We start from the raw sequence: 24,358 nt of genomic DNA on the forward strand, positions 1-24,358 counted from the left end.
TGGCCCATCCGCAAAAAACTACTTATATAGCTATAGTCGCTATTAGGCGGACATACAAATAACAGGCTCTGTTCCCCTCGCTGGGCCCTGCATTCTACTCGCGTGTGGGTGTGCCTGCTGGGGAACCAGCACGAGGCCTTGCAAGCATGACCTGGCCTTGCTCTCGACCCCAACAAGCTTTGCTCCCGGTCAGCCCGCAGCTGCAACTGACGCACTGCGCTCACAAGGCTGAGGCTTTTGCGTGGCGGACGGTCTTGCTTGATGTCATTGGGTAGTTGGCAGGGTTCGGCTGCTTCACTCAATCCGCCCGCGCTCTGCTGCTTTTCTCACAGTCCGGAGTCTCGCGCAAAACGCAGCGAGCAGGAAGCGGTTCTTCGCCATCGCCATGGAAGACACGCTCTCGAATGACTCGCTGGCTAGCCAGCCTGCGAAAGATATCCCCGTTCTTCAATCGCCCGCCTCCTACCACCAGCAACAGCGAAAAGATGCCGCCAGGGCAAAAGAGAATAGGCCAGGCCCGAAGCTGCGAAACGTCTCGGCCCCGAAAAAGAGCGATGCGATCCTCATTGAGCTTCAACGCGGCGCCCCGACGGATGATTCTCGACTGAAAATGGCGTCAGCAAAGACACATGGCCAGAAGGAGCTGTCGCGGCAGCGGAATAAATACTACCATGAGGCTTTTGGGTTGAGGGAGCCGTACCACAGCTCGCGCAATCGAGTGAATCAAGATTCTATTATTGTGGTAGAGATAAAGACAAACCTTGAGGTAATAATACTGCTTGGTCCGAGGGGCTTCTTTCTGTCATACTAGCTTGCTGACTGCCCTGCTGGTTTAGCTAGAAGATGCTCCCAAGGTCATCTCGGATATGACGTTTAATTTTGCTCAGATTCTTCAACGCCCCGAAAGCTCTATGATGATAGTTCTGGACGATAGTACCTTGCTTAGATTCGGGGCGACCGCAGAGCCCGCGTATCTGATGAAGGTCTCCGCGCTGTCGCAAATGATCGCACCAATGATGAATATGCGCCATACGGCACTGATGCAGGCTGCTATGGCTGAAATCTTGGATATCCCCAAAGATCGAGGCGTTATCAAATTTGAGTCAATGTCAGAAGAAAACTTTGCTACCAACGGCTCGACCATCAAGGATGAAATACAGCAGCTCGATCGAGCCTCGCATGAAGATACAGGCCTTATAAAGACCCTATCTCAGTCAATGACCAGGAAAAATAAATCGAGCGTGAAGAAGCCACCTACACCTGTGGAGCAAATACATTCTTCCCCGCTCGCCCAGACCCAAAAAGTACAGATAGACAGTGGTTCTCGTGCTAATGGCGCCTCTCGAACGTCTCCCACTGCACCTGACGCCGAGAAACGGATAAAGAAGTACAAGAGCCTTGCGAAATTGTTTTCTCATTGATCTTATTCATGAATTTATCTTGGCGTTCAGGTAATTTTGATTCATTGATCAAAGTTATTGAGTATGGGAGTAGCGGTACAGGAGGAGTTCAAACAAAGCGTCTTTTTTAGTATGCAACCACACCATTATATCCATGTCAGATTAACCAAACATGACTTCTTCGTCGTGGAAAACTTCGTTAATGGCTTGTAAATGCGGAGTGGAAACGTCCCGGGAGCGCCGGGGCATCATGATTATGTTATATCAATACTTTACCCAAATATGTTACAGGTTTGTGAAAGGCTCAGCTGGTACCAACGCAAACCTCTGATACTATAGACAGTTTGTTGTCCAACAGATCTAGGTTCCTGATGGCATTCCATCTTTTTGGACTTCACTGAGTTCGTAGAGCACACACAGTTAACAGCTATATGGCGCTCCAGTGTCCGTCTGGAAACCACTACAGTGCATTGCCAGTCTCATTAGGCTCATCCATTATCAGGTACAGGGTGGTTGCCGAAATCGTTAGCGGTCCATTCACAAAAACTTACCCTCAGGAAGGCCAGCTGCGAGCACAACTTCTACCTGCTGCATTGAAAAACCGACTGACTTCGGCATTGGGAGGTATCCGCCTTCGGCTTTCCGCCACGATCGACATTGTCACGAGGAGAACAATGGACATAGTGAACGGGCTGTCGCATAGATATCCTTAAGAAAGGGGTATTGGTGGTACTGCCGCAGTATCACGATTAGAAGCGCAACTGCCGACAGTTTGTACAACGGGTCTGAATTTATAGGGTTTTCTATAACTGTACTGAGTATCGCCCTTGGTTAGCCAGCAGCAGTTTTCGGCGGGTATATAGTCAATTTATAGCGCTCAGCGTACGTGTTCGAAAGTACCCCGTAGGCATTCCAAGAACGGCTGTATAGGCGTTGTCTCGTTCTTAAGGATATCCATGCTTACTATGGCAACCTTCGCTCGCCGCCTGCCTAAAACTCCGGAACGCTTCGGGCCGAGTCCAGGCCTTTCAATCCGGCCGGCCATTAACGGTTGAGGTCATCTTGACGTCTGCTTGGCTGCTGATTGTCGACCACCCAGAAGATTTGCCCAAGCTCTCGACATGGGCCATCTCACCACTGTCGCGTAAGCCGTTCGCTATCTTGGAAACAAACCCGGCTAATGCCTACCCCAGGACCTGCAGCTTGAACCAATGGGCCCTCGACTGGGAGGGCAACTTAGCCCGCATAGTCGAGTCTATCAAGCGCGCAAAAGCCGCTGGTGCCAGGCTGCGCGTAGGCCCTGAACTTGAGATCACCGGCTACGACTGCCTGGATCATTTTCTGGAAAATGATATCTACCTCCACTCCTGGGAGATGATGGCACGGCTCCTAGCCAACGAAGAATGCCACGGCATCCTCTTGGTGTGCAGCGCTCTTTATTCGTTGCGGCTTGCTCTGACCTGACTCCAGGACATTGGAATGCCGATTATGCATAGAAACCTTCGCTTTAACTGTCGAGTACTAGCAATAGACGGCAAGATTCTACTAATTCGCCCCAAAATTTGGCTTGCCAACGATGGCAATTATCGAGAAATGCGGTATTTTACCCCATGGGAACGCCCTCGCCACGTCGAGGAGTACTACCTACCACGCATTATCCAGGAACTTCAAGGGAGTATGAAAGTCCCTTTTGGGGATGCTGTCATTTCAACTCCAGATACGTAAGTGCTCAAGCCAACTCCATTACGTATTGAGCTGAGGGATTTTTTTAAGCTGTGTCGGCGCGGAAACGTGTGAAGAGCTGTTTACGCCTGCTGGCCCACACACTGAAATGGGTCTGAATGGCGTCGAGATCTTCACCAACAGCTCTGGATCTCATCATAATTTGAGAAAACTTGACCAGCGTGTCTCTCTCATCCTTGAGGCGACTCGGAAGAGTGGAGGGATATACCTTTATTCCAACTTGAAAGGTTCGCCTTTGCTGTGATGTTTCCCAGCACTTTGCATCTTATTGATTTAATAAATAGGAGGTGGTGGGGAAAGATTGTACTATGATGGCTGCAGCATGATCGTCGTCAACGGCGAGATCGTTGCCCAAGGTTCTCAGTTTTCTCTCGATGACGTTGAAGTTGTTACCGCAACTGTTGATCTTGAGGAAGTTAGGGCATTTCGTTTTGCCCCCAGTCGAGGCTTGCAAGCAGTTCGGACTCCCGAATATAAGCGCATCGAGACACATTTTTCTCTCTCCGCGGAAAGTAAGCGGCTAGCTCTTGATCTTGTTTTAACACCTCCTCGCCCTCTATGGTCCCATCGCCCCGAGGAAGAAATTGCCTTGGGCCCAGCGTGCTGGCTATGGGATTATCTTCGTCGCTCTCGACTTTCTGGCTTCCTTGTTCCCTTAAGTGGTGGCATTGATTCCTGTGCTACTGCATTGATTGTTTTTTCAATGTGCCGCCTTGTTGTTGAGGCCATTGAAAATGGAAACCAGCAAGTCATCGACGATACGAGACGTATTGCCGGGCCTTATGAGAACCAAGGGTGGCTACCAAAATCCCCTCAAGAGTTATGTCACAACATTTTCCATACTATATACATGGGAATGGCCACGCAGTCATCGAAGGAAACGAGAACCAGGGCCAGAGATCTATCTAAGGCAATTGGTGCCTACCATATCGATCTCGATATTGACGAAATTTTCAATGCTCAGAAAAATACTTTTACTAAGGCTACCGGATTCGAACCAAATTTCAAGGTATACGGTGGAACCCAGGCAGAGAATCTGGCACTCCAGAATATTCAAGCCCGGACGAGAATGGTCACTGCATACGAATTCAGCCAACTCCTTCCAACGGTCCGAAAGAGGCCAGGCGGAGGTGGTTTACTCGTATTAGGTAGTGCCAATTGTGACGAGTAAGTTATTTTCAATTTCTCCTAGTCAATTTTATATATTTATCAAATATCTTATTAACGCAACTGAACCAGGGCTCTTCGAGGATATTATACCAGATATGATTGCTCATCCGCCGATATAAACCCCATAGGCTCCATTTCAAAATCAGATTTAAGGAGATTTATTGCATGGGCAGAGAAGGAATTTCAATTACCGATATTGAAAGAGTTTCTGAACGCAACTCCTACAGCGGAGTTGGAACCCATAACAAAAGACTATGTACAAGCCGACGAAGTAGATATGGGTATGACATACGATGAGCTCTCAACGTTTGGAATATGTCGAAAAGTATTAAAATTAGGCCCATACGGTATGTTCGAAAAATTACTACATGAGTGGAAAAATCTAGCTCCACGAGATGTGGCAACGAAGGTCAAGGTGAATAGCAGATTCCGAATCTACATGATTTCCAAGCGGCTCTAACGCTCTTTGCAGCGATTCTATCACTATTACGCTATTAATCGCTTTAAAATGACTACATTGACCCCATCGTATCATGCAGAGGCGTATTCGCCCGATGATAATCGATTGTAAGCATACTGTTTATTGGTGGTTTGATGTTGTCTGATTTTTCTCTCTTAGTGACCTGCGCCCGTTTCTTCTCCCGCCACAATACTCGAGTCATCCCTTTCAGAAGATTGATCAGTTGGTAGAAAGAATAGAGAGTCGCGAGGCGAAGAAAAGCACTGAATAAGAGTAAGGCGTCTGGATTATGCTACGGACTACTCCTCCGTCACTTGATTAGTCTGGAATACCATAAGCCTGACAAGGATCAGTCTTACTTTCAACACAACCGTAGATGTTATCAGTGTGAATATCGAGTCTCGGGGCATCGATCGAAGTTTTGTCAAATAACTACTTCAAGCTTCTGAGGTTAGTTCTTACTTAAATTAGTTTAGGATGTAGCCAACCACCATCCCTTTTCTGCTCCCCATGACTGCTCCAGACAAAGTTGTTTTGGCCTGGCACGCTACTCTAGTGTTTCCTCTTTTTACACAAACATACAAGATCTGTATCTCATTGAAACAGCCACGGCCCACAAAGACCCATAGAAGATGGCCGTTGAGCTTCAAGGGGACCTATTTGACGCCCCTGACAATGCAGTATTGATACGTTAGTCTCTTATCCGCAATTTCCCGAAAAGATATCCTTGAAATCTGCTGATGGGGGTTTGGTAGATGCGTGCAATTGCCAAGGATCATGGGGGAAAGGGATTGCGGCAATCTTTCGGAATAAGGTACGGAGCACGGAGTACTCCGATTAAATTGGACGTTGAAGCATACCAAATCCTAACTCGATAGTAGTACCCAGCGGCATATCGTATCTACCGCGCTCATTGCCAAAAACACCTTCTAGAAATGAAGAAAATCTCCAAAGAGACATCCGGCGCTGTCTCGCATGGGTCGGCGGATGTATCTAGAACGCAACAACGCCATTCGAAGCAGTCATTAAGAACGCTTGAGGGCACAACTTTGCTGATTCGACCGCAAGCTTCAGACTACATAAGTGGCCAACGGAAACGAAGCTCGACTAAACACAAAAGAGGTACCCTTAGTACACCCGAGGAGGTCACTGGTAGGAAGCACTGGATAGCATGTCTGTTTACATCCTGGCATTACGGTTCAAAAAAAGGTATGCCGGATGAAGTTCTGGAAAATACAGCTCTAGCACTAGAAGATCTAAAAAGACAACTTGAAGAACTGCCATTACGGGAAAAAAATGAGACTGGGGGTTATCCGGCGGACGAGGAGGGGGATAATGGGAAGCTAGAGGAAAAGCCAACGGAACTATGGTCCTGCAGACTCAACGCGGGGCTTTTTGGCGTACCATGGGCGAGTACCAAAGAAATCATAGATGAATTGGGACTATTTATCACAGTTATCATACCGCCAGGAGAACCTTTGTGACGGGTGGGTGGAGTGTGCGGAGAGCAGGATCTGCGGATCCAGCATGTAGAATACACAGTAGTTCCCTTATACTGTTCCTAAACCTGCAAAGGACGAATCTGATAAAATGGTATATATCGTCGCTTGGTGCGAGGTTGACTCGTTTTGAAGCCAACTACCACGTAGTTACGGAGTACAGAGGGGGCCAAGTGATGGGTCACCTGACGTCGCGTTTCTTCCCAAAAGAGACGCGTCTGGCTGTCAGACCTTCATCCACCCAGCACTGCCGGGCGATATTTGAACGCGATGCCTCCGCCATCGAAACGCCCTCGACTTCCATTCAAGCCTCCACGGCCGGCTTCTAATACAGCGAAGAGTGCATCGCCGGCAGCATCAACGAGCGGCGCAAACTCAGGCAGGACACACAAGCCCAAGCCGAGTCGTCAACGTTCAAAACCGCAGGCTACACTTGTATCTGGTACACCACCTCCAAAGCCCATGGCTGCGTCACTCTCGGAAACAGCTGAAGCCTCTCCTTCGCCTGAAAATCGTCGTGCATCGTGCGAGCACTCAGTGGAATCCTTATCTTCCGACCCGGACTATATTCTCGCGGAAATTATACCGCCCAAAGAAGATAAAAGAACGCCGCTGGAAACTGCTGAGCCAGATTTTCCGCCCAAATTACTTGCAGCTATAATCCATCGACATATGAAACAGAAGGGAGAGAAGATGCGAATAACAAAAGATGCGAACAGATTGTACGCGAAATACATTGATATATTCATAAAAGAAGCTGTGGCCAGGGCGATACATGAGCGGCAAGAGACGCTTAAGACAGATGGTGTGGAAAGGGATAGAATTCGGAGCATGATTGACAGTTACCTTGAGGTATGTGTACCTACCGTTGATCAGAAGTGGCCTATTCGACCCGATCGTTTACTCCTTTTCCACAAATAGGTTGAGGATTTAGAGAAGCTAGCTCCGCAGCTGCTCCTAGATTTTTAGATGAAACTACGACGCCCCCCCCCTCCCCCCCAAATAATCCTATTAGCATCGGAAACCCCGTAGCTGGTGTGCCATTACTTAGGGTGCACACTGTGGACGGAGTACACCATATTTTCCACAGAATTGGCGATCCGTGGGACCGTGCCTACTTTAGATGATTGAAGCATGCAGGGAAAGCATGGCCTTGAAAAAATGTCCTTCTACGCTGTACTCCGTTCTCCTTACTTCATAGAGGTATGTGAAAAGGCAATGAGGATGCTGCCAACGAAGTCTATTATTCTTTGCTTCGCTAGCGACCCCTGCGCCTACAATTTTTATTAGCATTATTGTTCCGCCTGGACACAATTACTGTATGATATGTTAAAAGAGAGGGGGCCTGGGCGCATCTATTTCCAATGCAGGGACACTATGCGCTAACTACTACGATCCTTCATGGCCGCATGCCCTTGGCCGAGGATGGGCTTGTTAAATAAAAGAGACGGCTTGAGTCTGATGTGGAAATGATGGGCTTTATGGACGACCACCGGGCTGCCTGGATTGCGGGAATCCTGAATTTAACCTCAGCGACCAAACTCTCAGCCACCACATCTGTTAGTTAGTTAGCTGTCAGCGACAGCCCTTAAGAGCTTCTCCATGACTAGCCGGCCTAGCGTCGCTGAATTCGCAGGCAGATTTGCTTGTCCGCGCGTGAAGCCGGCTTGGCTCAAACAGGGATGCGACAGCGCTCAAACCTCAACGCCCTCACCATCGCCGCCTCCGGCACATCTGGAACCGCCACGCGAGCCGCACGAACCATTGGCCGTGGAATTTCCCGAAAGCATATGCGCCAGACTTAAAAGGCCTTTGCATTGGAAGCTTCAGTTTTCGGCAGCCTTTCACGCTATCTGAGTCCTGTTATGACGGGTTGTCCATAGGTGCACAATACCGAGTACATAGTTAACCTCTTCTACTCAGAATATACTGCTACTACCAGCAACGAAAGGATGGCGCTTGCGGCGTCTGCGTGGTCCGTGAACCAAGAAATGGTAATTTGTCCCTGACAGATCTAGCCTCGCGCGATGTTCCGCGTTTGGCGCTGGCACAATGCTCCGACAGGAACCGTCAGACACCTGCGCTAAGGCTTACCCTTTTCTGCCGTTACCTTTGGCTCTATTCCCAGTTGGATGCCTGTATCTCCCCTTTGGGACTCTTGGGCGCATCGAAACGGCAACTGGCGTGGCGTCGCTCCTGAGATGACGAGCCCCCTGTTTGGACTTGCTCGAAATCAAGGGATGAAGGAAACATGATATATGAAAAGATTTCCTGTCGCAGTCCCCTTTTTCCTCTTCTTCCTTCAAACCCGGGCTTTTTCGTGATACCCCCTTCTTCCTCTTCTCCCACCCTTTTCCGTTCCTTTTGCTTCTTCGCTCCTGGGGAGCAGCCTTTTCACTCGTTATTAGTGCTGGCACGTACAACTTGTTTGTATCGTATCCCTTCAAAATAAACCCTTAATTCACTTCCTCCTTGGACGAATCTCTTTATACCTTTCACAATGACTATTCGCGAGCTTTTCTTGTCAACACTGCTGCTTGCAGCAGGAATTCATGCGGCGGTGGACGACCGACTCTACCCGGTTGAGGCCCGAGATACACCAGCTCAAGCAAAGCGTCAAACGCCAGGGAATAATATGGTCAACGTACACGTCGTGCAGGTTGGAGATATGCAAGGCAGCCTTAAATTCTACCCCGACACCCTTAGACCGGCATTGGGCGACATGATTCAATTCCAGTTTTACCCAAAGGCGAGTATCCCTTGCTCGAACGCCATGGTCCACTTGCTAATTGTCTACATAGAACCACTCTGTCGTACAAGCGGCCTTCGACAAACCCTGCGAGCCCATTGGCAGATCCAACCCCCAAATTGCCGGCATCAAGTCGGGGTTCATGCCGATCCAAGCATCAGCCAACCAGCGACCGGTTTTCACCGTTATGGTTAACGATACCAAGCCAATGTGGTTCTACTGTGGACAGGGAAGACATTGTCAGAATGGCATGGTTATGGCTCTGAATCCGTATGTTTTGTCGAGCATTTGTTCGAGGATGAAGAGTTAGCTAATCCGCTATTAGGGTTGCGGGAAGCAATCGAACCGTCGAATCGTTCCGCGCCCTCGCCGCACAAGTTGGCAGTGGTAACGGTGGGTCGGCCAGTCCGTCTGGAGGGCTCAGCCCAAGCAACACGATCCCCAACAATGGCAACCCATCGAGGACAGGCGCTGCAGTACAGACAGGCAACTCCGCTTCGAGTCTGTCAGCACACACCGCCGGCATGGGAGGCATGCTTCTGTTTGTTGCGGCGATGGTTGGATTCTAAAATACCGCCATCGTGGAGTTGTCTTTTTTTATTACTGTATATTTCTGGTTCGACATTTTTAACGGCTAACTACCTTCAAAGATTCAAGTTCTCAAGTATTGTTTTTAACTAGCCCTAAATAATAGGAATTGCATGAAAGCTTTCTTTTCTCACTTGTGCTCCGATCCTGTAGATGTCGCGTCGAGAGTTCTAGAACGCGTACGGAGTACTCCGTACCTTAATGTAGTACATAAACTAAGAAGTAATAGGTAGTGAGTTGCCGACCAACGGACTTCATCCCTAGGCTCTGTACGCGACGCGTTGTCTATCCGACTTCCCACCGCCATGAACGATGCATCCACTGCTCTGCTGACGGAGCATTTTAGCTACACGCCTTTGGTGAGTTGAGCGTCCTAGGTCTCCCTTCAAGGCCCCACCGCGACCGCTGACCGCCTCTCCCAGTCCCTCATCGACGATGTCATCAACTCGGTCAACAATCTCGTCTACCAGGCCATATCCAGTCTCGAAAATGGCATGCTGAACACGCCGCCCGAAAGATTGGGCTTCAGACACGCGGAAAACACGATCCCGGACACCGACGACGATGGAAATGTTCAGTACCCCGAAGCGCGTCTGGAGATCGAGAACGGGCTACACCAGTTGGAGACGCTGTTCGAGGCCACGGTAGACAAGGCATTTGACAAATTCGAGATCTATGTGCTTCGAAACATTCTGACGGTCCCGGGTGACCTGGTGCCGTGGATTCGCTTGAGCCACCACGAGGTATGCCTCTAAACACCCTCGTTGGCCACGGCGCACTGACAGCGCTTCTTTTACTGCAGAATATATTATTCGAACCGCTACCAGAGGGCGCTCCGACAACAGATTCCGTCATGATACAGCGAAGGAAACTACGTGAAACACGAAAGTTGAACCACCTTCTCCAGCAAGACGTAATGCGCAACGATGCGATGATTGCCCAGATCCGTTCGATGCTATCCGTAACAGAATCTTTGGGTGACCCAGCTTTGAAGAACGCTCCTTCGACTATTTCCAACTCCCAGCTTCCCAGCCTCTCATTTCTCCTGGCCGACCCTATCGCAAAACGTCTCAATGTTGGCGATAACACGGGGCCGTCGCATACACCCATCACCACAAATACAACCTTCCTACTTTCACAACTGCCCGCTCTCCGTTCAATTTCGGAGAACTTACGGGCAAGGCTACCGGAGCTGTCGGAACCTGTCAAGTTAAGCAGAGAGCTGGATACAAAGCGCGATCAGAGAAGGCAGTATATTGACGACCGAATACGGCTACATTTAGAACGCACTGGCGAGGTAGGGGCTAGAAATAGCCCAGCTGGGGGCAGGAAAGTGGAAGAGAAAGAAGTGCAAGCGCTAGAGAGTGTTATTGAGATGTTGAAATAAGATCTCTTGCTAGGGCCCTTCTGCCCGTGCGACGGAGTAACTGATGGTTAATATTTGGCGTTTTGATATCCTAGAGGGCTCTGGGGCATCCTTTGGTGTTTTTTTGTATCTTTTATTCCCGGTTAGTGCCTTTTCATTGCAGCTTTGATGGAATGAGCGGGGCTTTGTCAGTGGCATTGAGGATCCGGCCGAGGCGACCTCTCCGCAATAAGTAATAATGACTTTTAGTTAACTAGCCAACTAACAACTAACCAGTTCTGTAGGCTACGAGCACAGACAGCCAAAAGGACGCTTTCTGGCTTCCAATCGGCGTTGTTGGACTGCGAATTGGGTGCATCGCTACCAAGCCACCGATCGCCAGGGCACAGACGCTTGGCCAATAACAGCGGCGTTCCTGGCGCCAGGAAGCTCGTTGTTCTATTTTTATATCTTTACGATATTTTTGGACGCGGGCGCGAACTTCGATGCGCTGGGTAAGATGGATCGCTGCATATATGTATTGCGCTCGCCATGCCTGGATAATGCCGGCATTCCTCGTTCCTACCTTGCTGTTCTGGAGACGCAGCTGCATTCATTCCTGCACTTCATTCACTCGCAAACAGGTCGCTGGATCGACTGCATCTACTTCTCTTTATTGACTTAATACTGAAATCCTTATACCCATACCACACCTAGCCGCTGGTTACTTTCGGCGCTGCATTCTATCCATTCGACTTCGCATCACTCAACTCGCTACTCCAGAGTTTCAGCAACATGTCAGGCCGGTCCTCCTTCCAAGGCGCACACGCTCCATCAACCGCATCTGACGAGGATGAATCGACTTACATACAAAAAACGAACACCCTGCAGTGGGTTCGTATTGGTTTATGCGGACTGATTGTGATCTTGGCCCTCACCGTGATTGGAACTGAAGGCCATGCTTTACAGTATTATAACAGAACAGTTCAATATGAGAAGGTTTATCTGTCGTTATGGCCCCAGTATTTAGATCTACGGCCTACAATTGCCCTCATTGTATGTGGAATCATCCTTGCGCTGCAGGGAATGGCGTTCCTGACTGCTGCTTTGTCACCATCGGTATGTCCCTAGTCACGTATCTGTCTTCCTAAGGCAGCTTGGTACCAAGCTAACCTGTCAGCCGCGATCTCGAATATTCTTCCTCAATTCGTTAACGACCGCAGTCTCAGCTGTGGGCTTCTTCGCTTCCCTCATTGCTGTCACACTCAGCCTCGTGTACACCAACCCTCACAGCGATAACGGCACATATGAAGGCGAAACAATTCATTCGTGGACATGCACCTGGGGCATCAAGGGCGGCCGGGACGCACGCGGCGAGAAAATAGATCCTGTCAAGAATTTCCCCCGACTGTGCTCGGAAACTCGTGCGTCATTCGCCCTCATGTGCACCTTGCTTCTCCTTCAATTTGCCCTTTGTATCTCGGCCGGAGTAGGCTGGAAGCTGGAGATCGGTATGAAAAGAAAGAGAAACGAGAGTGCTCTCCAATCGGATAAGCAGAGTGTGTAGTCTGTCTACATTGCTGCTACTGAAGGCGTTTTTGCGGGCATCAACAAAATCAGTGCAGCCGAATGCATCTTGTACTGTATTAATCCTTTTCTACTAGTGACCAGCTCCCATGGAGTTTGATGGAAGTTAATAAGATGTTTTCAATGCATTACCTGGAACTTAGCCACTAAGTGATAGCGGGATTATATACAGTGTTGAAACCGATTTGATTTCTGTGAAAAAATTGCTTCGGGAAACACAATACAAGTTTCCTATAAGTTACATATTGAGATCACCGAAGGTTACCAGGCCTCCTTGTAACTATTGTAGTTGGGCGTGTCGTGACTGCAGGCTACGAGGCGCCAGCCTTCCATGGCATGCAATATTACTCCGTAGTTCAGCATATAAAAGGACTCTAAGTTCAGCCACGGATGCGTGTATGGTATTTTTATCTCGGTAGGTAACGAAAACAGGGCTCATAGCTCTTTATTGTATTGAACTTTGCCTCTTTCTCCACGCCGTTTTTCATAATCTTGATGAAATTCATGCTGCCTCCATGTTATTGAACTCGGGAAGAAAAAGGTTTTTGATTCTGTTAATGGTATGTATCGGCCATTATGATGGGCTAATTCGAAAGAGGTGCAAATCATGAAGCTGTACTGAATGTATGAGGCAGCGGACGGTAGTCTGTGGAGGAAAAAGGGATCCAAGAAGCTGACGATAATTGACTTAACTAGTTAGTTAGTTGACTAGTTAGTCCATTAACTACATAGGCTCAACTCCTCATCACATACTCCGTAGTTAAACCAACTCCAGCTCTGGATTCAACAGACCTGACGGCCGCGCGCAATTAATTAATTATGTATGTAACTAACTAGGTAGTTGCATAATTCAAAATTATTGGTGCCCAACAGCGTTTTCTAGCCATGTCTTCACCGCGACAGAGCCCTCCCTCCGCCGAAAACAAATCAGATCCGCCAACGCTCCTATCCCCCGGCAACGATGAACCGTACAACTCGGAGGAGGACTCTGACTTTGACATCAACGCGCCCGCAGAGTCTGAAGATGATGCTGGGGCCGCGTCCGAGGCGGGTTCATCTAATGAGGCGGACTACCGGCCACGGAAACGGAGGAGACTAACGCCAACGCCAGGAAAGGAGGCTAATACTGATGAATATATCGTTGATGATACGCTGGACTCTGGTGATGAGGCTACAATTCGCAATGCGAAGCAGAAAAGAAAGCAAAAACAGAGGGCAGGAAAAAGGGGAGGCAAGGATGGGAGCGAGGATGAAGCGGATAACTATGAGCTGGACGAAGATGATGGAGAGAGTGGTGGAGGTTTCGTGAGGACAAGGGCCATGAAGATGAAGATGTAAGTCTATGCGTAGTATGGGTGAGAATGCTAGACTGATTTTCACCACAGGCAAGACGAACGGAAACCGCTTGCGAAGACTGACGGTGCTACGGTCGATGTCGATGTGTTATGGGCCCAAATGAACGCCCCCAAAAGTGCAGCGAAACCCCCAGCTTCAGAGTACGCTAAAAAAGATACCTCCCTGTCTGGAGGCGCAGTTAGGCCGGGCAATGGCCGTCACTCCAACTCTAAACCATCAACGAGTTCGGTGGTTACGGGAGAAGAAACAATCACCATCAAGCGAACGTATAAGTTTGCCGGAGAGGTCATCACCGAGGAGAAAACGGTGCCGAAGAATTCTGCAGAAGCAAAGCTCTTCCTAGCTTCTTATGATGACGGAGTGGTCGCAGAAGACAAGCCCCAAGCCGACGAAGTAACTGAGGACAGCCGCCATCCTCTTCGAAGGCCGTTGCAGCGCTGGTCCCGCTTCGACCCAAACTCCCCTGGGGCCTACAAGAGAAGCTGGACAATGCCTCCACAACTTCTTGATCATAAGAAAGACACGGCGAACACCAATGCCGCCGCCCCGCCTGTCTCGGGGCCGAAACTGAATACTGTAATGAAGTCCAAGCTTGACTGGGCTGCATATGTGGACGAAGCAGGAATACAGAATGAGCTAGATGCTCACAGCCGAGCGAAAGAAGGATATATGGGTCGCATGGACTTCTTAAATCGCGTCGAGGCAAAGAGGGAGGAAGAGAGGAAGAATGCGAGGCTTCAAACTAAATAGTATATCCTACTATATCGGCTTTGATGTACCTTGGATAATACTTCATGTTGTTATGATAATACCAAATTATCTGCTAGCCTTATGCTTAGGATATGCAATATTGGAAACATGCTTAGTGCTGTCACCTTCGCTCAAAGCCGCACCCGCCGTCATATATGCCAAGCATCAAGAACTCCTCCATCTTTTCAACTAGTAGAGGCACTTCAACCAACGTCTTACTAACCCAAGATACAAAAAGTATGTAAAGCAGAGAAAAGTAGCCAAGTCACCTCCTTCAGTCCGCGAAGTGAAAAAGACCAACAAGACCCAAATAATACAGTATAGACACCCATTCATTACCCCTTCCCAGATGTTGTCGCTTCGTCCCAAAGACTAAGAACATGAAAGCATTGAACTCCAGAGAAACGTATACTCATGTCACAGAACAAATTAGAAAGTAAAAATGTAGAAAATTCAAAAAGAGGGTTTCTGCGAATATTAACAATTGAGAAGGTTGTAGTTGTACACAAAACGCTCCGATTTACTCAGTCAGCGTCTGCTGATACCGTTGCCCATCATATGCTGCTGCTGCTGCTGCTGCTGTTGCTGCTGTTGTAATGCTTGAACTTGAGCATGAGCCTGGGCCTGGGCCTGGGCCTGTGCTTGGGCTTGGGCTTGGGCTTGATTCTGGGCAGCCTGGCTCGCAGCAAAAGCACGCTTTTGACTGTTCTCGCGGTCCTTCTTCATCACCTCACTTACGTAATGGCGCGCAGCTTTCTCAAGACCTTCCGTAAAATGAGACCGAAGAGTGGGAGGGTATTGACTTGGGGAATTGTATTGAGCGGAGTATTTGTTCATAAACTCAGTTCGAAGTCGGTGCAAATGGTTCTGATAGAGATTTCCATAATGCTGGGCCAGTGGATGCTTCCTGGGGTTGTTGGGGTTATTTACAGGCTGCCCCGACTGTTGTGCTGCTGCTAGCATTTGTTGTTGTTGAGCAGATAGTTGCGGTACATTGGTAAGATGTTGCTGTGGCTGCTGTTGCTGCGGGTGGCCAGACTGTGTTTGCATCTGTGCTAGCTGTGAGCGAAATAGTTGAGCTTGGTATGTCTGGGGTTGAAGGACTTGTTGCTGAGCTCCTTGGGCTTGAGTTGCTTGCTGTTGTTGCTGTTGCTGCTGCTGCTGTTGCTGTTGCTGTTGCTGTTGCTGTTGCTGCTGCTGTTGTTGTAAAAGTTGCTGCTGTTGTGCCTGCTGGATGCTTTGTTGCGCAAGGGCATTAGCGTGCATTTGGGCCATTTGCTGTGGACTATATTGGTGGTTGGTAGCAATGTTTTGTTGTTGCTGAGCGAGCATTGCCTGCCTTTGCTGCATCATCGCATGCTGCTGCTGTGTAGTCATCATCATTGTGTTCATCTGTGGCGCCATCATAGCATGGCCCATAACAGGGGTTTGAGCCATAGTGGTTGTATGAGGGCTATTATGGCTCATGCGCTGGGTAGGTGTAATATTTCGCATAATTGGAGTTGCATGAGACACTGCTGGTGTTCCCTGGGTCATCTGAGGTGTTCCATGTGCACTATGAGCTTGCTGGCTTCGACTTGGTACCATTTGGTGGCTAACAGCATTTGCATGGGTAGACTGCATGGAAGCAGATACAGCAAGGGGACTTCCAGCAGCTTCTGCAGAGCTTGTCATACTAATAGAAATGCCCTGATTCATGTTAGGAACCATACCATGCCCCACCAATGGCGATGACGTGTGAGGAGTGATATTCCGCACAATGGGGGAAGATTGAGGCCCCTGTGATACCGAAGCGATGTGTGTTGGCTGTGCGACTGCGACGGCAGTAGGGTTTCCCTGGGAAGGGGGTCGTCTATTCTGTTGAGCAGCTATGAAGTGCGCTTGAGTCTGTGGTTGACCTTGCTGTGCAGCCAATTGTTTTCGTCGCTCGTCTCTGGCCGAATCTTCTGCCAAGCGGAATTCAGAGCGGCGCCTCTCTCTCTCAGCCTCTTGCTGTTCCCGCTTTGCTCGATCTTGCTGTAGCTTGCGCTCATGCTCGCGTTTATTTTTCTCTTCCAGCTGAGAGCGAATATTTTCCAAAGTTTTAAATCTTGAAAGTCTAGGCTCGAAGGGCGCAGCACCGCATTCCTCATCAACCGCTGCTTTACTTCCACCGGCTGCAGCTGAGGCTATGGGTTCAAGACGTTCATCCATGATAAGCATGAATCGTTCTTCCTCCGCAGCAAGCGCTTCATCTGCTGCCAACTCGGCGACTGTTCGCCTCCTGGTCTTCGGTGATGGTGGTTTGCTGCAATGGAGAGGTGATTCTAAGAACTTGAGTAATTTTTGGCTGTCACCAAAACTATCCACCGGTGATAAATAAAGCGGAGGGGCGGTTGCTCGAATCATTTTAGCCTCAAAGTCCAACATTTCATGAGGCTCTACCATCATCTTCTGTCGCTTTGCCGGAGGTCCACGATCAGCCTGTAATAGTTGATTTGATGTTAGAGGAGTGGATGGGGATGGAAGAGGTGCAGAATTTGGAGGTCTTGGGACACTATAGGCTTGCGATTGACGGCGAGGCAATGCTCTTGGATCAGGAGTGATAGATAGAACAGTCAATTCGGCGTGTAACGATTGAGGGGTAGGATGAAGGACAGTAGTAAAAACTTTCGGCTTTACCGCATTTCCATTCGTCTCCAGAGAGGGCTTGGAGTTTGCATCTTTTTCCTTATTTAATGCTACTACTGACTGACATGAAGAAGGTTGCACTCCATTGGTCTTCGTTTGTCCTTTTTGACTTTGGAAAGGTACGTAAGGAGAGGGAGTGATATGTTCGTTATAATTGTGAATTGAGAACAAAGAGCTCTTTTCTTTGGAGGATTGTTTTGATGAATTCGGATGATTGGAGAGTGATTTGTGATCAACAACGCGGACAATGAGACAGCCTAAGGCAGTTAAAAATCAGAAATAAGTTCATAATAGAGGCTTACAAACGGCACGTACCTTCATAAAATCGGACACCACCTTTTAAAAGCTCCTCCATCATATCATGGGGAACGGTTCCATTTTTTATGTGCTCTATGATAGCTTTCATCTCAGAGTTATACGGAAAGCTTCCGTCCTGTTGCTCGAAACGAAAATGGGTCGGATGAAGATGAATTGTGAAGGAAGGGGGATAGTTCGCAAATTTCTTAAGAATATAAGAGGATGTTTTAACTGGAGTAAACGAAAGATAGTTAGTATTAAGCAGATAAGTATCCCGTGGTTATGGAGGGAGACAGACCAAACGGTTCAGGAATCCTCGTAGCGGATCGCCTATCGCCATTGATTGCGTCTATAGTGCCGGCCCTTGTTGTTATGCGCAACCTTGACGAGGGATCAGAGGGTCTCTGGAAATCTTTCCTTGCCCGAGCCATTAGCCGACCAGACAAGCCGTTTGCGACTGTCGGGACCATTGTAGGGGAGGGAATAGCCTGATTCGCAACACCAGCTCTCGTCATAGAATTTAGAGGCGACGGAGAAGGATGTGGATGTTTGACGCCGTTGGCACCGGTTTGGACCAAGCTAGGCGCGGGTCTCTTCAGTTTACCAGCGGGCGCAGCGGATTTTGCGGAAATAGCAGTAGCCATAGTCAGTCGAAATGCGCACACAGCCACAAGCTTTCAGGCGCTGCTGAAATCAGGGAAGCAAGAGTTGAGATTCGGTTAATCCAGCACGCATCCGGAGATTGATAGGGTGATGGATGTACTCGACATGTGGGGAAGAAGTCGGGGAGCTAAAGCGACAGCGAGGGCTCGGATGGCGCTTTATTGTGAGGAAAGAGGGCCCTCACATTGTGCGAGGAAAAGGAGCACACTGCCGGTAGATGGGAGACGAGTTGGTGGTCCGGTGAATCGCCCTGTACACCTTGGCCGCGGTGAGCATCGACGGCGGTGGATTTGATGCCAAGGACGAGACAGAACACGGCACGTGAGCATTTCCGCTGAGTAAGCAGCATAATCCACCTCTTAGTTCTTCTGCCTACGAATCGTACAAAGCTTCTATTCAAGATATTCTGTATAATATATGCAAACCACCTGACTGCCCAAATCGCATACCCAGGGTATATATCTCTGCGTGGGTGTCCCAACCAGCCATACAATCCATAACCATCAAAATGAACAACCAGACAAACACCGAAGCCCGTCTGGAAAAGAAATAACCCATGCGCAAAAGTCCTCCCCACGAACTGAAACCGATCCATTATTTATTCGTGCCCACACACCCTTCGTTTCCAATCGTCACCCACTCGCACTCCATCTACAACGTCAATCTGTTTCCCCAGCCCAAGGACCCCTTCTTTCTGCCACCACCGTTCTCTCTGTTCAGCCGAAGCAGACTCGTCCTCGGAATCTACCAGCACCCCACGGTGCTCGTCGCCCACTACTACAACAACCTGCCGCACCCATCCTGTTAAATTATGAACGATCTCACCACCAGTGCCAGTAAGGCTCTCTTGTATATAAACAAAATCAGGTGAGAGATGTCGAAGGATATGTAAATGGCCGGCGGGAGTGGCGAATGGGATGATCATTGTTTCCTTATCAACAAGAGCCTGCGCTTGACTGTAAAGAGCTTTGAAGAACCTAGGCGCAGAAGGGAAGTCATCTGACGCAGGCTTTGGTTTCACGTCTTTGAGGAAAGCAGATTCCGCAGAGCCAGTGTTAGTGGCTTCCCCGGGGCTGATGTTAGAGTAAGACGAGGCGACTGACAGCGAAGGGCGGGTTGAGGTGCCCTCAGATGCCCGGGGCTGGACTCCCGGTGCATATATCAAAACAAATATACGGGCAGTATCCGGTTCGATGTATGCAGGTAAATGTGCTAGAATAGACTATAGCATGAATTTAGTTAGCGAAAGGCTGTTGAACCGAGTGTGCATCTACTTACGGTATGAGCAGAGATATCCTCGTCTGCTTCATTTTTGGAAATGGACGATATGACAATGGCTATGGTCCTAATCCTCCTAGTGGTGGGTTTAGAGAAGGGTGGTCCGGAAGTTCCATAAGGTATAGTGCTAGTTCCAGGACCTGTTGTTGTTGCGGGATGGCCCTGTTGATTGGCGTTTCGGGGACTATCATCAAGGTCACTATGTTCCTCTTCGCGAATAGCACTCAGCGCGCCTCCTACAGCAGCGCCAGCTGCGGCGACACCAGCAACAACTTTCTTACTGGCACCATCCAGCCATTGTTGTGGGCTGGGCGCCTGGCGCCAGGCATCTTGCATCCGAGATATCATACTATTATCTCCATCCGGCAATCGAGGGTGTTCGTGAGAATCGCTTAAGTCGGCATGTCTAGAAGATTCCGATTCTGGATATAGCTTGATCGGAGTCTGGGAGTGCTGTCCTTCGCCGTATTCGTCCCCGTCACCCTCATTCCGCTCACTCCAAACCCAGGCAGCTAGTCCAACTGCGGCAACGGAAACTGTAATCGCAAGAGGAACCCAGTATCCGAGGGCTGTCCTCCGACTACTCGAGCCGAAGCCGGTCACCTGTCGACGGCGGCCGTCTCCAAAATACCGATCAGACATGTGGGAGCGAAGGAAGGTGAATGCGAACTATTTAAAAATTGCCCTGTGCTGGATATCGATGACACAAACCGCGCATTGCGCTTCAGCAAGAAGACGCGGTGGAATTCACGGTCAGCGTTTGGCCTGACGTGCCGTACAGCGAACACCCATTGTTTGTTGATGCGCTGGCTGCCAGTCGGGCATTCCCAGCCTCGGGAGTTGGCTCGTGTGGCTGGAATCACGGGCTGATAAAGGATGCTTAGTCAGGAATGTCTAGTCTATCACCACGTGATACTGCGGGAAAGAGTCATCGCTAGCGATGAAGTGTGATACCAGCTGATGCAGCATTGCTGAGACCTCGTCCCCTGAATATCTGAATAACGAATTGCTGAAGTTATGGCAGCTTTGATGTGTTACTCCTAGAGCCTGCGATCTATAGCTTCCACTCTACGCCAAACATCTCATCGGCCCCGCACCATCACAGTTCGCTAAAAACAATTTCAATTAAAGAGGAAATATCAAATGTAAAATAAAATAAAGATTACCAACTAAAAACATTCCGCAGGCTATTACTTTCCGCCTCTTTCGACTATGCCTCATTCAGGCCCGCCTCTGGGCTTTCAAGCCCTCATCCTGTGTGGGCCTGGGGTTTCGCTGAACACGTTCACATCCATTCCCGAAGAGTTCCCTAAAGCTTTGGTTCCTATAGCAAATCGGCCTATGGTATGGTATCCTTTGGATTGGTGTTACCGCATGGGAATAACCAGTGGGTGACCCTGTACGCAACTTGCTTAATTCTACAAGTCCCAAACCTCAAATGATACGCCTGCCTCTAAGACTATGTTGAGTTTCGAGGCACGGTTTAAATCCTAAATCGGGGGAATTTGCTAACGTTCCTGCTAGATATTACCCTGATCACTCCAAAGGCCAGCCGGTCGGCGCTTGAAGCTTCTTTGTCCCAGAATCCCCACCTCACCTCCCTCCCATCTCCGTCCCCTACAGTCATTGCCCCGGAAGGGTTAACGCTCACAACCGGCACTGCTGAGCTGTTGCGCCTGGCCGAGATCCAATCATGTATAAAGTCGGATTTTATAGTTCTTCCCTGTGATCTTGTGTGTGATATCCCGGGTGTCACATTTCTAGAAGCTTGGATGACCTCACATGGTTCCTTAGATGCTTCGTGGGGTGGCGAACGACTGGATTCTGGGGCCTCGAGCTTAATAGGTATGGGCGGTGAACGGTGCGGTCGCAGAGGTGGAATCAGTGTGTGGTATCCTACTGCTCCCGATGGTGCAAAAACAAAAACCGAAGTTGCAGATTTCCTAGCAGTCACCCCACTAGAGAAGGACGATGCTCCCACAACGCATGCGGGCAGTAGCCACCCATCATCCCTGACTAAGTTGGTTTATACCATGCCTATGGATAGCTTGAAAGATGCCATAGAGGAGCATGGAGCTTTGTTAATACGGCACTCCTTATTAAAACGTCATGGAAAAATCAAGATGTTAACCACATATCGCGATTCTCACATCTATATACTTCCATACTGGGTCAAAGAAATGGCCATGATGAATGAAAAGTTTGAGAGCATCAGTGAAGACCTAATAGGTTGGTGGGCTAAGGCAGAATGGCAAAACGGCCTAGGAGAAAAGCTGGGCCTGCGTGAAATTTTCGACTCGGATCGGGAGCATGGAAACAAATACAGTAGCAAGCGTGACCAGATCGAAGAGGATATCGATTTGATGGCGATGAGCACTACGAAATCAGCACGGTGGCTGGAAATAAACTCCAACGGGACCATGTCTAAATCGAGACCGGGAGCACTGACTCGCAGCGATACAATTCAAGAAATCGAAATACCACCTCAGCCGGAGAAGCTCGTCGTGCCACCTATTCTTGCATACATACATTCGTCAAGGCCGTCCGAGCCACTGGTGAGGCGCGTTGATAACTCTGCGCTCCTGCTGGCAACGTCTCTTCGTCTTGCTAAACTTGAAGCCATCAGTGAAGCTGGAGATTCCGCATCACCATTTGCTCACCAAAATAAGCTAGCTTATCCGGCTGGTATTGCACAGCGGTGCACAGTCTCCAAAGCGGACTGTCTTCTCGCCGAAAACGTTACTGTTGAAGAAAAGGCTGTCATTAAGGAGTCTGTTGTCGGCGCAAACTGTCATATTGCTAGTGGCGTCCGACTTACTCGTTGCCTGCTCATGGATGGCGTTGTAATCGGTGAGCGCAGCCAGCTTACAGACTGCATCATCGGCCGAAGGGCCAAGGTGGGCCGTGAATGCGTGCTCAAAGAGTGCGAAGTGCAAAACGGAAATGTAGTACCTGATGACACGGATGCAAAGAATGGACAGTTCATGATTTTTGAGGGACTGGATGATGATATGGTGGGTGTTTGTGATGACTTGGAGAGTGAGGATATGGATATGAATGGTGATTAGAATAGAAATTCTGCACCGAGTATGTAGTTATCCAACTATGTACTCCATAATTATGTATAGTACATACATAACTAACTACGCCATAACAGAGCTTCTCGGAAAGGCATAGGCGAGCTGTGAAACCAGCGCCACTTCAGAGCGTGCCAATTTCATTATTATTCTGTTTTCTTGACGCTCTCCTTGCTAAGATGCCCGTTGGAAGCAACAGGTCACTACAGAGTGAGAGGTAGCATCTCCAGTATTAGTTAGTTACACGTGATCAGCCTCCTGGCTCAACTTTACTGCGGCCGTTGGGCGACAACCCATGTATGTACTCCTTCGCAACACAACCTGGGAGGAGACGTCGCTAGTAACTCGCCCGATACTGCCTCTGTATGACTCGAGAGTTGCATCCTCCGCTCGAGAACTAGAATGAGTGCTTTCAAAGGGTTTGTCAAGGACGGATGGCACCCTACAGGGAGGGACGGCGGCCGCGAGAGCTGGCGTGGTGACTTCAAGGGCATTAATCAAGTGGTAAGTGTTCTTTTAGCAAGGCTAACAGACTATTGAAGGGTCTGGTGCAGTTAATCAGCCTGTCTATTCTTACACTAACTGCTGTGACGATTTCAGGCCGGATGGGTAGGAAAAGGGAAAGATTCGGGCGGCGCAGGCCCGAGGAATGAGCACATTGCGAGGCCGGTATCAACCCTGCGAGACCCCTCGTCCTTCGCACCACCTCCCAGGCGTGTCAATACTACACCTAACGGGGTAGCCTTTGCAGCCTCCCATGCACAGGTTCAGGAGACGGTACCCTCGCGCTCCCCGCCACCTCCAGTTCCGTCTCGCGCCAACAGCACGAACCCGTCCACGAACTACTCCGCTCCCCAAAGCAAATCACCAGGAGCGGATTCTTACAATAACTACCTGACTGCCAAGCCTAAGCCATCGCTACCCCCCCGATTACCTCCTCGAGGGGATTCGACTACCTCGCCCTCGCCCCCACCTCCGCCCTACGAAGCGACACATGTCCAGACGGAATCGTACCTAAATCAAGCATCCATGGGGCGACTAGCGAGTGTAGGTGTCTCTGTGCCGGCATTAGGCATTCAGCGCCTCTCCAGCACAGCTCCAGGTTCCCATGCGCAGTCCCAGAGCCAAACTGGATCAAATGCTGCAAATGAGTTGCAGGCGCGGTTCTCGCAGCTTAACACATCCTCGCCGGTTTCTTCTTCTTTTCAGGGTGCTAAAACTTCCCCTAATCAAGGGTTTGGGTCTCAGCAACCAAATGCTAGCCCGGTCGCTTTACCCATCGCTTCCCAACCCGCCACCCAAAATACCGTAAACAATCAAGCCTCCGCCGAATCACGTCCGAACCTTCCAGCATCCATGAATAGCTTTCGAGAGCGTCACGGTGATCAAATTCAATCTGTGAAGGGTAAACTAAATGGGCTAAACCAAAAATACGGCATCACGAAACGAATCAATGAGTTTATAGAAGACCAAAAGTCACCTGCAAACCCGAATTCTGCTGCTGCGGCTCCCCCGCCTGGACAGGCTACCCCCAATCACCCATATTCTTCACCTAATGCTTCTCGACCCGACCTAGACGCCCTGAATAAGAGAAAGCCGCCCCCTCCGCCTCCACCGCCGAAAAAACCGTCTATGCAGTCCAACCCAATCAGTAACTCACCCTCACCGCCACCATTACCATTGAATACAAAACCGCGGTGAATCACGCTGCGATTTATCTTACAAG

General features: G+C 49.3%; 12 protein-coding genes across 12 annotated transcripts; 10 read left to right on the forward strand and 2 right to left on the reverse strand.

Moving 5' to 3' along the window:
- Positions 1-385: 385 nt before the first annotated feature.
- On the forward strand, positions 386-1,421 carry LOZ57_006182 (uncharacterized protein; the record flags this gene model as incomplete). Its single annotated transcript, XM_049255202.1, has 2 exons — positions 386-766; positions 837-1,421. 2 exons carry the CDS (start codon positions 386-388, stop codon positions 1,419-1,421), a joined length of 966 nt encoding a protein of 321 aa, XP_049105805.1.
- Positions 1,422-3,231: 1,810 nt separating this feature from the next.
- QNS1 (glutamine-dependent NAD(+) synthetase) lies at positions 3,232-5,044 on the forward strand (the record flags this gene model as incomplete). Its single annotated transcript, XM_049255203.1, has 5 exons — positions 3,232-3,370; positions 3,428-4,310; positions 4,383-4,728; positions 4,786-4,880; positions 4,933-5,044. 5 exons carry the CDS (start codon positions 3,232-3,234, stop codon positions 5,042-5,044), a joined length of 1,575 nt encoding a protein of 524 aa, XP_049105806.1.
- A 361-nt stretch (positions 5,045-5,405) lies between these two features.
- POA1 (ADP-ribose 1''-phosphate phosphatase) lies at positions 5,406-6,257 on the forward strand (the record flags this gene model as incomplete). Its single annotated transcript, XM_049255204.1, has 3 exons — positions 5,406-5,463; positions 5,529-5,587; positions 5,655-6,257. 3 exons carry the CDS (start codon positions 5,406-5,408, stop codon positions 6,255-6,257), a joined length of 720 nt encoding a protein of 239 aa, XP_049105807.1.
- A 285-nt stretch (positions 6,258-6,542) lies between these two features.
- On the forward strand, positions 6,543-7,241 carry LOZ57_006185 (uncharacterized protein; the record flags this gene model as incomplete). Its single annotated transcript, XM_049255205.1, has 2 exons — positions 6,543-7,124; positions 7,194-7,241. 2 exons carry the CDS (start codon positions 6,543-6,545, stop codon positions 7,239-7,241), a joined length of 630 nt encoding a protein of 209 aa, XP_049105808.1.
- A 1,531-nt stretch (positions 7,242-8,772) lies between these two features.
- On the forward strand, positions 8,773-9,590 carry LOZ57_006186 (uncharacterized protein; the record flags this gene model as incomplete). The annotated part of the gene is made up of 3 exons (XM_049255206.1): positions 8,773-9,021; positions 9,074-9,291; positions 9,347-9,590. 3 exons carry the CDS (start codon positions 8,773-8,775, stop codon positions 9,588-9,590), a joined length of 711 nt encoding a protein of 236 aa, XP_049105809.1.
- A 324-nt stretch (positions 9,591-9,914) lies between these two features.
- Positions 9,915-10,996, forward strand: LOZ57_006187 (uncharacterized protein; the record flags this gene model as incomplete). Its single annotated transcript, XM_049255207.1, has 3 exons — positions 9,915-9,968; positions 10,032-10,352; positions 10,412-10,996. 3 exons carry the CDS (start codon positions 9,915-9,917, stop codon positions 10,994-10,996), a joined length of 960 nt encoding a protein of 319 aa, XP_049105810.1.
- A 753-nt stretch (positions 10,997-11,749) lies between these two features.
- LOZ57_006188 (uncharacterized protein) lies at positions 11,750-12,521 on the forward strand (the record flags this gene model as incomplete). The annotated part of the gene is made up of 2 exons (XM_049255208.1): positions 11,750-12,073; positions 12,135-12,521. The coding sequence occupies 2 exons, from the start codon at positions 11,750-11,752 to the stop codon at positions 12,519-12,521; spliced, it is 711 nt and encodes a 236-aa protein (XP_049105811.1).
- Positions 12,522-13,426: 905 nt separating this feature from the next.
- Positions 13,427-14,647, forward strand: SWC5 (swr complex subunit; the record flags this gene model as incomplete). The annotated part of the gene is made up of 2 exons (XM_049255209.1): positions 13,427-13,875; positions 13,927-14,647. 2 exons carry the CDS (start codon positions 13,427-13,429, stop codon positions 14,645-14,647), a joined length of 1,170 nt encoding a protein of 389 aa, XP_049105812.1.
- Positions 14,648-15,175: 528 nt separating this feature from the next.
- Positions 15,176-18,258, reverse strand: LOZ57_006190 (uncharacterized protein; the record flags this gene model as incomplete). Its single annotated transcript, XM_049255210.1, has 3 exons — positions 15,176-17,574; positions 17,633-17,845; positions 17,913-18,258. 3 exons carry the CDS (start codon positions 18,256-18,258, stop codon positions 15,176-15,178), a joined length of 2,958 nt encoding a protein of 985 aa, XP_049105813.1.
- Positions 18,259-18,875: 617 nt separating this feature from the next.
- Positions 18,876-20,197, reverse strand: LOZ57_006191 (uncharacterized protein; the record flags this gene model as incomplete). Its single annotated transcript, XM_049255211.1, has 2 exons — positions 18,876-19,499; positions 19,556-20,197. The coding sequence occupies 2 exons, from the start codon at positions 20,195-20,197 to the stop codon at positions 18,876-18,878; spliced, it is 1,266 nt and encodes a 421-aa protein (XP_049105814.1).
- A 570-nt stretch (positions 20,198-20,767) lies between these two features.
- On the forward strand, positions 20,768-22,623 carry GCD1 (Translation initiation factor eIF-2B subunit gamma; the record flags this gene model as incomplete). Its single annotated transcript, XM_049255212.1, has 2 exons — positions 20,768-20,942; positions 21,080-22,623. The coding sequence occupies 2 exons, from the start codon at positions 20,768-20,770 to the stop codon at positions 22,621-22,623; spliced, it is 1,719 nt and encodes a 572-aa protein (XP_049105815.1).
- A 411-nt stretch (positions 22,624-23,034) lies between these two features.
- On the forward strand, positions 23,035-24,333 carry LOZ57_006193 (uncharacterized protein; the record flags this gene model as incomplete). The annotated part of the gene is made up of 2 exons (XM_049255213.1): positions 23,035-23,136; positions 23,233-24,333. 2 exons carry the CDS (start codon positions 23,035-23,037, stop codon positions 24,331-24,333), a joined length of 1,203 nt encoding a protein of 400 aa, XP_049105816.1.
- Positions 24,334-24,358: the final 25 nt, after the last annotated feature.

The sequence above is a fragment of the Ophidiomyces ophidiicola genome, assembly GCF_022830035.1.
Source record: "Ophidiomyces ophidiicola strain CBS 122913 chromosome Unknown scaffold_37, whole genome shotgun sequence".
Lineage (NCBI taxonomy): Eukaryota > Fungi > Ascomycota > Eurotiomycetes > Onygenales > Onygenaceae > Ophidiomyces > Ophidiomyces ophidiicola.